This window comes from Amblyomma maculatum, chromosome 7, assembly GCF_055883805.1.
Source record: "Amblyomma maculatum isolate TAMU_Amacu chromosome 7, ASM5588380v1, whole genome shotgun sequence".
Taxonomy (NCBI): Eukaryota; Metazoa; Arthropoda; class Arachnida; order Ixodida; family Ixodidae; genus Amblyomma; species Amblyomma maculatum.
The window spans coordinates 52,883,390-52,894,809 of record NC_139350.1 but is presented as its reverse complement, the minus strand read 5'-3'; the positions used below and the strand labels follow the sequence as shown (position 1 = coordinate 52,894,809).

The following is an 11,420-nucleotide window of genomic DNA, read 5'->3' as shown; positions in this document are numbered from 1 at the left end:
CCCATAGGGCCCAGCGGCCCATTTGACTGTAGTGCATCAAGCGGCCGGCGGCAACTACATCCGGTCTTGCTGAAGGGCGCGCGATTTGAATGCTAGCCATGCGCTGCGCCCTTCCCTGCCCGTTTGGCGCATTATTTTGGTTTTAAATGGTCTGCTAGCGTTTCTATTTATTTTCAGCATGCATAACAACAGGAAAAATAGATTCCTAGTTCTCTAAACTGGCCATCAACGCAGCTGCGCCACAGCCTTTGCAAAACAGTAGTGCAGAAAAGACGCCAAGTGCTTCGTGAAATGAATTTATTTTGCTGCATATAAAACACGAGATGCAACAGATGTAGACGGATGCATTGCCAATACTTGACACACATTAGGCGATGTGCACAATACAGAAAAATAAAAATACGCAAGGTGAGAAACAGCACTTAGGTAGAGACAAAAAATAGCATAACTGATTTCCGAATTATTGCAAATGATATGTAACAAAACAGGCATTATACATAAACTAAACAGTCCCAGTCGCGGCAACCTTAGCAAGGGTAACTTGTATTGTCCAGGGCAGAGAGGAGAACTGACGCTTGAGGAAAGGCCACACCATTCACTCGCCGCATCTGCCGTGCTTCGGCTGCAGTCCGTGGGTCCCTGCAGTGCTGCTGGAAAAGGAATGAACATGGTGCAGAAGGTTGCAATGAAATGTAAGGCCACTGCACCGCGCACACATCTGTGCATGTGGGTGGATACTGAAAACTTGGTGAGCAGCAGTTATGGTCCAGAACAGAAAAGCTGTCATTCGTAAAATTGATACAAAAGCTACTCTTGCAACATAGAGGTCAGGAAATGCAGGCTAACCGAACCTATCTGAAAATGCATTTCTACAGAGCGTGAAATAACAGCCACTAAACTAACAATATTCTTCAAGAGAACTGAACAGCTGAAGCAATGAAGCTTGCCACATAATAAAACATTTTTCACTTTAACGTTGTCCCGTTAAATCTAACGCGACACCACGCAAAACTAGCCGTTCGCAAAACCTCGCGCCATGTCACATGTCATCGCGGCCGGCGAGCCATATTGGCGAGCGCCTTGTCATGCCTGTTGGCTGCCCTTCATGTGCGACTTTGTGAAGCGCAGACCGCCGTACTGAGCTAAACTGCCTGAAATACTGCGTAGTTTGACAAGAAAGTCAAGAATGACACGTTTCTCACTTTACCGTTGCTCTGCTAAACGCGACACTTAGCAAAACTAGCCGTTCGGCAAACTGCGTCACCATGGCCGCACCGGCCGGCAAACACGCCATTTTGGCGCAACGGCGTGCCTTGATGCCTTCACATGCCACTTTGTCAAGCGTTACGAGCTAAACTGTTCGAAATGAAGCTGTTTCCCGAGAACACAACATATTACACCTCGCCGTGGTTGGGAACCGCCAGAGTTACGGCGTAACGAACTGCGCCTGTTCACGAGCTGCGAAACTTATTGGCACCGGCCGGCATGGTCAGCGTAAACTGCATGAAATACAGCGTAGTTAAGCAAAAAACGTTGCTCACCTTGCCGTCGTTTTAAACCGCTGTCGTTCCGCGCAGCAGCCCACGAGAGGTCTGTGCCGCACAAGCGCGGCGAGGCAGGAGCATACAACCGCTCCCTTCGACAACTTCTTGTCGTCTGCTCCGGCGGATTATCGCTGCAGCGAGTGCCGTCGCGCGCGTGTCCGCGCATGCGCACGTTGGTGCCGCCATCCATCAATCGGCGGCAGCGCAAAAAGTCGCGCGTCATTTCCTGGGGCCAGTTTTTGCCGAGTGACCGCTCTTTACCAATCTCTTTCTCTATGCAAACAGTACAACCGCTAGTGTATGGAGAGGCCTGCCTCCTGGCGCCCCGCGCCCCTAGCACGGCCGCTCAATGGAACAGCCAGGAAACGAAACTTCGAAGACTATGCCGGCGGACGGCGCCGTCGAGACAGGCGAAGACGAGGGAATGGCGAGAGGAGAGGGGAGCGGAGTTGCGAGGAGGGGCGGCAGCGTGGCCTTGGAGGCCACACCGACACTCGTAGGCAGCGCGCGTCGGCGAGCAAAGGGTAGCTTGCTTGCGAGGAGGATTGCGAAAACGGACCAAAAGGGATGGGAGCCCATCGTTATCTCGTATCGGGGCGCCGGGTTTACGCCGTCCGTTCGCTGTAACCGATCGGCAGCGCTCATGGACGTTCGTTATACGTGCGATCTTGTGCCATTGAAGTAATGTATATTTTGGCGGTCGCTCCGGTCTCGTTCGTTATAAGCGAAAGTTCGTCTTAAGTGGGGCCGTTACAAGTGGGCTCGACTGTATTGACTCGCATTCAGAGCAAACAATAACGGAAGAACGGACGACGGACTTGTACACGCTGCATAAATTTCCATTTTACTTCGTAAAGTGGTACTGCGCTGCCAAAACTGCTTGCAAACGCCAACGTCAGTGAAGCTACCGAGGGCAAAGGCCACACTGCTGCTTCTAATTCTCGAGTCAACTCCGACCGGCTCCTAATGCACTGCGCAAATACTCGTCCATGAATAAGTTTCATATTGCTTCCGGGTATAAAACACACGTCTGCAATGTAATTGCACTGTGTCAGCCGCCGCAGGAGGCTTTCGAGTCCAGCGCGGACCAGGTTCAACATCTTACTGTGCCTGGCTCTCGACCTCGATCGTTGGCATTCCATAGTATGTTGTGCCAATATGCCAATACCCGTACATGAAGGAACTTGATATTGTTTTTTGTTTTTAATATAGGATCGGTGCCTAATAAACACTGCGCTGTGATGAACCTGAAAGCATTTTCAATACAGCACGTGCACTACTGTTCCCATGTCCTCTGCCGCTCTTTAGCGCCATATGTATCTCATTAGTGTACAAACAACCAAACAACCCCTTTAAACAACGTTAATTTGTTGATGAAATGCAACAGGTTAATGACGTGATTCCGCGCACACTGATCCTCCTCAGATAGCTTGATCCTGTCACCGTCGCATAGTGGTTCCATTTCATGAAAATCTATACATCAGTAGATACATTATCAATTAAAAATCGATACCTTAACCTGCGTAATCACATCGCAGAGGTCTTGCCTTACGCCCAGACGCAATCTCCTAGCAAATCAAGAGCAACACTCTCGAATATATTTTACGCGAGAAGGCTATGCGAAATCCTTCTACACAAAAATGTAACATGATGTGGGCGACATATTTCATCTATGACACCGTGTACGAATTTGACAACTTTCAAAGCAGGCTAAATAAGACACCATTTTAAAATTTAGGATTGCTGCTGAACGAAGAAGCGCGCCTACAACATCAGAACCATGGGACAGCAGATTAACACAAGGCCACAAGAAAAAAAACTCAATGGATATAACTTGCTGCTTCTTTTCTTCGACAACTTTATTTCAGTTTTGCATACAGCAAGGGACACAACAGTATGTCGGCATTATACATCGACAATGAATACTAATCCAGCGGCCACGCAACCGCTTGCCGCTCCTCGGTTCAACTACCCTCAAACATGGCGGAAACACGCGCGCTGGTTGCTAGATGACAGCACTTTGGATACTGTCTCTAAAGCTCTACGCTTACATTGGAAACATACATTTTATTGCACAAGGTCTCTTTTCAAACCGCAAACATGGACACTAATAATTCCTCGAGTTTTGAATCATAAGAGACGACAATTTCGCAACTATTTTTCCAGCTAAGCAACTTGTGTCACATACCTCACCAGCCAATCACAAGCACTGTAAACAACCCTGCAAAGGCACTCATTTTCTTTTAATTAATTGTTTGCTCTTAAATCACAACCCTTATACCCTCGAGTTCTCAACATTACCAAAGCAATTCAAGACCTTTTACAACAGTGAAATAAGTGTCACCCTGTGGTCTGGTTACTGTGATACATTGTGTTATGGGTTTCAATAAGCACAGGCTGCCTGCTACTCCCATTCTTTTCTCTTCGTGAATGAAAAACAAATAGGAAACAAGCCAAAGCCAAGAAAGAAAAGAGTAAGCAAGAGCACCATGCCCAATGTTTGTGTGCATGACTTGCTCAAGCAGCGCAGGGTACCGGCTCGACATACTAACTGCACCACCCTGCTCACCTTCTTGGGTTCCACAGCTGCTTGGAGCAGAACACCAGCCTTGAGGGGACCCTCTCCTGCCCGGTACACAGCACCCTTGACAACGAATGTGACGTTGCTCGATGGGTCGTGCTGGTAGAAAAGCAGCAGGTCACACCTGTGCACCACACAACAGCACACGAGTTCTCAATGTCCCCTTCAAGAGGGCAGAGGCACCAAATAATTTCCAAATTATGTCAGTGGAATGATGCGCTGCACATTGCCGGACATGACTAAGTTGTGTGTTGTGTTTTATGCCACATAAGTGACTAAGGCCATTATGCACCAAAAGCAAGGTTTAAAATCTCCACTTGGTTAAAGGGCTTTTAAAGTTATTACAGGTTCTATCGCTTATTTATTTAGCCTTTAGGAATGAAAATATGCAGGAAATGTCAACAAGTTGGTTGGTTGGTTTGTAGGGTTTAACGTCCCAAAGCAACTCAGGCTATGAGAGACGCCGTAGTGGAGGACTCCGGAAATTTCGACCACCCTTTCTCCAAAATGTAAACTTCGGTGTAATGGTATAAGTTCATTATAGAGTTGTGGGAAGTGCTTCAGTCGTAACAACTGATTAGGATGTGGTTTACTGTGAACACCTCTGCACATTATTCACAGGTAGGCTTATCGTGTTTCATTAGTAACTGTATTGTACTGCACTGGGTTTTATGGCGCATAGGCAACTAAGGCCATCCTGCGCCAAGCACAGGGTTGATTGTGTGTTGTATTAGAAAGACCATTGTTTGTAGTCATGTCACAGTTTGTTTAGTGTTGATGTCTGAAAAAAATTGAGAAAAGTAAATATGACAAGGGCATTTTCTGCGAGGTGAAGATTTGGGTGGAGTGGGATGTGCTCGTTATAGAGAGCTATGAAATGCCTTTTTATTTCGTCGAGCTTTGTGCACGATACCAAAAGATGATTGACTGTGAGCTCATCTCCACTTGCAGGTTTCTCTTGCTGCAGGAATGTGTAAGTTATGTGCAAGATGTGTGTGACCAATACGAAGGTGACATAGAACCACTCCAACCAAACGCTCTTGGCGACTACGTTTTCCATTCCTCTACCACTGGCTTCAGTATGTGTAATTTATTGTTGATTTCCTTGCCCCACGAATCCTAACACTTCTCTTTCGATTTTCTTTGTATATATTTAATGACATCTTTATAAGGCACATTTACTCTTCCATTTTTGCATTCCGGGCGGCTGCAGCACATACATCAGTTCGTTCATTTCCACTCATCCTTACATGTTGAGAAATTTGCACTCTTTTCTTATTGGCAATACAGTTTCATTCAGGTGCAGGTCAGGGTCGGTTTGAAAGCCTCGTCGCAAAGAGAACAGAACAGCTACTGTTTTTTGTGGTGAAAACTGAAATCCATTTTCATCTGCCCATGTCGCTAGCTTGTTTATGGTAAGCTGCACTTGTCTTTCAGATGTTGATACATTGGAGAATGTGTACGCTATCTGTAGGTGATCGACATATTGAATACATTACAGATTTCCGGATCATTTTGCTTAAGGAATTTGTTTTTTACAACAAATAGAGTTGTACTTAAGATACAGCTTCGTGGTACCCCATTATCCTGCACAAGGTTCCACGAAAAGGTTGAGCCTAAGCGCACATGAAATGAGCAATTCGACAGGAAGTCCTTTAGGCAGTTTAACATCCTACTGCGGATGCCCAAATCTGCTAGGTAACAAAGGATACTGAACCTCCATGTCGTATCGTATGCCTTCTCCATATCGAAGAAGATGGTAAGACAGTGCTGTTTATGTATAATTGCCTCACAGACAGTGTTTTCAAGGCAGACTAAATGGTTCGTTGTAGAACATGCTTTTATGAAACCAAGCTGGTGAATGTCTAGGAGTTCCTCAGATTGAAGGACATAGGTTAACCTAATATTTAAAACACTTTGAAATGATTTTGCAAGGCACCTTGTAAGGGCTATAGGTCTGTAACTACCAGGGTTGGTGGGCGGCTTCCCTGGCTTCAGGAAAGGTGCAACAAGCGCTTTCTTCCTCGACTATGGGATCTTTCCGGATACCCATGTCTTAATAAAAGATCTCACAAGGGCTTTTATCGCAGGTGTGGATAGATGCGCTGGCATTTCATAGTGTACTTCGTCCGAACTAGGTGCCATCTTTTTACCAGCAGCTAGAACTGTGTTTATTTCTTGTACTGTGGTCAAAGGGTTGTAAGGTTGATTTTCATTCCCACTTGTTGGAAGTCTCGTTCCTGCCCGCAGGAACAGTGGTGGTTTTTGGGTGCTGTCATTGATATTTTTTTTCTTTAATTAAACTCGTTTGGTGCAGGACTGTTTAGTATCAAATTGTAGAGGAGGAATTCCTGTTCACAATGGTATTAGTGACAATCAACATATTTATTAAATAAGCAATAAAACAATATCAGAAAAAAAAAAACGCACAAAAGCATCAGTTTCTTGACACATAAAAAAATAAAAATATGCGTTTTTTTACAACAGGAACCAATCCAACACTGCAGCAAATTCTAGCTTTTTGTGTACCGCATTCGCCGAGTAAGGGAAAAAAACAGTAATAGAGGTCGACCTGTCCTGTAGCGGAAAACACGGCTTTGTTCTGCCGCTAACAGAGGAATTGACAAATCTTGACCTGGTTTCTACACACTAAGTTACCCACACTTTCCATAAAGCCATGAACACATGAAAAAAACCTCCTTTGGTACAAAGTAAAAAGAAAAAAAACATCCGTTACACAAGGCTGGTGGTCTAAAGAAGATAGAAGCAGCAACATAAAAGCGTACAGGATGTCAAAGGAGATATGTTAAAAATAAAGAAACTCTGAGTAACAATGGCACAGAAAGGTGTCATAGGTTATGCCAGAAAGGCAACCACTCTTATGTAACAGTCAACGCTCTAGTGGACTCTTATTTGCGGCACTTCTTTCGGTGCTGCCTCTCGATTCCTTCAGGCCGGCATGCAGAGCAAGGACACAGGTGTTAACACGGCATCACTAACACCCCAGAACAGTAGTACACGCCACTGCAAAACAAACATAGGCAAAAGAGCCGTTTTCTAACTGCACTCAGCATCGGCAAACTACATTAAAATTTCTTGGCACCTTTCCTACATTCCTCATAAATGTGAGTGGGCAAAGCATCAAAGCAGCCGCAGGTGGATACAATTATTGTAAACATGCCACTGCAGAGAGGTGCAAGGAGCTGTGCCCCAACCTCGCAAAAACAACAGGGGCCTACAAAATTGACAGCGCACACAGTCTTCAACACACTTCACAGATTGCACTCAGAATGTGGCAGCCTCAATGCAAAAAGAACAGAAAAAAATGCTGACAAGCAGAGACATTCAAGTTTCTTCACACAGGCAGATTAGCTATTATATACAAAGTAGGTAGATGCGTAGGAGAGGTTTCCGCAAGAGACCTATGCAATTACTTAACATTTTGGGGAGCCTTAAGCTCAGTCTTTAAGGTTACCTATGACTCAACGGTGTCAATGGCTCCCACCCATAGGCGTGCGCACAGGGGGGCAGGTGCCCCCACTAATCCTCTCGGGGGGGCTTCAGCTCCATAACTTTACTCTGTTGGACCTGTGCCGTCAGTTTTAAACATACAAGTTTATGACGATGCTGGCTTTTTAATGATACTTGCGGGCCTTCCCACCGGTGCGATTTGGGCCTTTGATCGTGTACATGCACTTCGCTACTCGCTGAATCACTGATCCCGTAGTTTATTCTACTACCTTGCGCATACTCGTTAGAATACAGTCGTAGGTTACCCTATTATGTGAAATACTACCTGAAATAAGTATAAAGCTAACTTGGGAGCCAAGGGTCCCAGGTTCAATTCCCAGCTCACCCTCACATCTCAAAGAAGCTGCCTAAGTTGGCCATGTCATGTGGTCTCCTGATGTCACACGACCTGATGACAAGTCAGTGCCCGGCCACATCACCTGCCAGAGGTCGTGACACTCAGAATGCCAGATTTTCTTCACAATGAAGCCTTCAAAGCAGGTCATGTTAAACTCAACGATACTGTTGCACCAAAAAACCACCTGTGACTATCGCAGCTAAGCTGGATCAAAAACAACTCTTCCAAACTGGTATATTACTTTAGTTCCACCTACAGTAAAATCTCGGTGACACGAAACCAGTTGATACAAACTTCGGGATGGTACGAATTCGTTAAAATTCCCCGGCCAGAGTTCATTCTGTACAATTTTCAAAATTTCGGATGGTCCGACCACTCACCTGCGCCACAACGCATGATACAAACGCGTGAACTGCGACCGCAACCTAGAGCCCTACGCACCGCCCATACATCGTTGACTCTGCGATCGGCAGCCGCGCTGTATGTATGCATCACGAGCAGATAGCGGTGACGCATAGTCTGCACCGGCGATGTGTGATCCGCCTGCCTCCGCGTACTTCTCGCGGCGCATACAGCATGACTGGTGATGACGACACGCCGGTTGGACGGCGTCGCAAACTCCTTGTGGATTGCGATCGCAGAGCCATCGCTGACGTTGCGATTTTCTGTCGGGCTCACGCCGCAAAAATCTTTCAGCGGTGTGTGACCGACAAACCGCAGACGTCGCAACCGCCATATGCGGCAGGTGCACATGGAGTGGACATCACTGGCTTCGCGATCGCGATCCGCCAGCAGTTTGCGGCGCCATGTGGCCCGCATGTCGCCATCTCCAGTCAAGCTGTACGCATCGCGAGAAGTACGCGGAGGTGGACGGATCGCACATCGCTGGCATCGTGAGAGTTTTCCATGCCGTAAAAGGTTTGCAGCGGCGTGTGGCCGTGAGTAGTAGTCGGCAGCGCAGGCGGCTGCAGGCGCGCACATCGTAGGCATCACGACCGCTAGTTGCGCTGTATGCATCGCGAGCATTTACGCGAGCAGTCTGCGGCGCTACGCGGCTGGCACGTCGCCATCAGAAGTCTGCGGAGGCGTCGCGATCGCCTGTCGCGCTGTGTGCGCCGCAAGTGGCGAGCTGTGACCGCGCGATCCTAATAAACCTTCTCTGTTGGAAACAGATCTGCGCGACTGCCTTTCCCATCCTTCTGCTTACTTATTTTCGTTCATTTTTATGATACAAATTTTTTCCCGACCCTGTGATATTCGTATCACTGAGGTTCTACTGTACATAAATAATTTAAGCTTCACCTTAAGAGTAGAAGTGAAAACAGCGTTTTCATTTCACGAATAGACTTGTATTTTTTAAGTTTGGTTTTTGAGGAAAGGAAGGCACAGTCTCACATCTTGTTCATCACCTACACTTGCCTAAGGTATACATGTCATCAGCTTGAATCTCTACCGCAAACCAGCCTCCAACTTCACATCCAGACGGAATGCTAAATTGAAAACACCAGCCTGACAAGGATTGGTTGCGTTGCAATTTTCATATAAAATAATGCGCACATTTTTTCAACCCTATTTTCTTCATGTTTGGGGAATTGCAAAGGCAACACCTTTTCTTACCCAACGAGCTGTATATGATGCGTGCAATATTGCATCTAAATGCCGAGGTGCTAATAGCAAAAAGTTGTCAAGTGCCACGAAAATGGTACAGCTCAGATGCATCATATAAGATGGCCTAGCGTAGTCTTCTTTTATTCTGCAAAAATGGCCTGAAAACATGGATTCCGTATGCTGCGACAGCATCTGGGCCAGGTCGCAAGGCATGGGGTCCGTCCAGAAGAAGTCGTGGTTGAGTGCATTGTCACTGTCAAACCGCTTGCTTGGATCCAGGTGTAGCAACTTGTCCAGCAGGTCCAGTGCATATGGGTCCTTCACGTACGGCTGCATACAACGTGCTCAGTGACCAAAGTGACCCATCATAACCGTCACACTGCATTATTTTGAGCAATGTAATTTGAGGCCCCTCTGCTGAGAGAGTGCATGCTATCCTCTGAGGTAAACTAACACCAAACCACAAAAGTAATGTGGCAAAATGTAGCTGCTTCAGATTGGTTGACACAAAAACATGTTTCACTACGAAAAGCTTGGTTTTAGTGGCACGCAAACCGGCTTTACCCTAGCGTATCACATTTTCTGCCCACAGCAGCACGTGCGCTCTCTTCAAAACAAAGGATACCTGTTCCCAAGCTAACTTTTTGCACAATCAATACAGAAGCATGACACTCCATAAAACACTACGTAGTAGGTTGGTGGGATTTAACGTCCCAAAGCAACTCGGGCTATGAAAGACGCCGTAGTGGAGGATGCCGAAAATTTCGACCACCTGGAGTTCTTTAACATGCACCGATATCGCACAGCACACGGGCGCCTTGCATTTTTGCCTCCATCAAAAAGTGGCTGCCGAGGCCTGGATTCGATCCCGCAGTAGTCAAGCGCCGTAACCACTTCGCCACTCTGGCGGGGCCACATAATAAGCAAGCCAGAGATACATATGCCTCGAATACTAGTATGAAGGAAAGAAGCCAACAGTCAGCGAGGCCATGGAAAGCATGGGGGGGGAGGGGGGGGGGGAATTGTACTATATGTCTTTTTTTTTTTAATTTTTACTTCGGTAATCACATAAATCAGTAATGTTATCTGTTTAGAGGAAAGATAAACACAAAGTAGAAAGAAAAACAATGTGCCGATGGTGGAAACCAAACCCACGACCTCCGAATATCGCGTCCGGTGCTCTTCCAACTGAGCTACATCGGCCGCTGTCCCCCCTGCTACTTTCTTGGGTATTATTGTTGTCTGTATACGAACCTTGAGAGTGTTCACCAGCTCCACCCTCAACCAAAGCGGTGGATGTGGAACGTCCTGTGTTACCGCCAGCGTCACGTAGAACGTGATCAAGAGCGAGGGCGAAAGCTGCGCTAGAACCCTCTTACGCTACCTATGGCTTCAAGACTGCCAGAATCGAGACCCTCGTAAGCTACAAGCAGATAAATGAAGGGGAAATGAATTTATCTGCTCGAATACTAGTAGTGTCATAAGCAAAACTATTTATCTTCCAACTATCCAAAGCTCATGTTACAGCAGCGCATTGTGAATTAGTGCTGGTGTCAAGCAGCTGTCAAAAGCATGCAAGCACTGTGCATCTACATATCATAAACATCATTTCACTAGCAGCCTGTGCATAAACTGCTGTGGTGTGATCGTAACCCTAATGAACTATTCTGTGTCTCCTGATATGTCTGCTCACATTGCGGCTTTAATAACGGAGCAAACAATTTTTGTGAAGAAAACATCTTATTCGGCATATAAATGTAACTGCTCATGCGAGTGTAGTGATGGTACCTTGAAGCAGCTAAATAGGCTAGAGCTTTGC

At 46.4% G+C, this 11,420-nt stretch overlaps 1 protein-coding gene and 1 long non-coding RNA gene across 2 annotated transcripts in view; both read right to left on the bottom strand.

Moving 5' to 3' along the window:
* Positions 1 to 283: 283 nt before the first annotated feature.
* On the bottom strand, positions 284 to 1,662 carry LOC146183206 (uncharacterized). The gene is made up of 2 exons (XR_014708477.1): positions 1,542 to 1,662; positions 284 to 650 (listed from the first exon to the last, which is right to left on the bottom strand). It is a non-coding gene; the product is annotated as an uncharacterized LOC146183206 (long non-coding RNA).
* Positions 1,663 to 6,497: 4,835 nt separating this feature from the next.
* LOC146183205 (cyclin-dependent kinase 9-like) overlaps positions 6,498 to 11,420 on the bottom strand; it is a 38,898-nt gene continuing 33,975 nt past the window's right edge. The window contains exon 6 of the mRNA XM_084609080.1: positions 6,498 to 9,931. Within this exon, the coding sequence (XP_084465206.1) occupies positions 9,572 to 9,931 (360 nt within the window). The 3' untranslated portion in view covers positions 6,498 to 9,571. The remainder of the gene's footprint in view (positions 9,932 to 11,420) is intronic.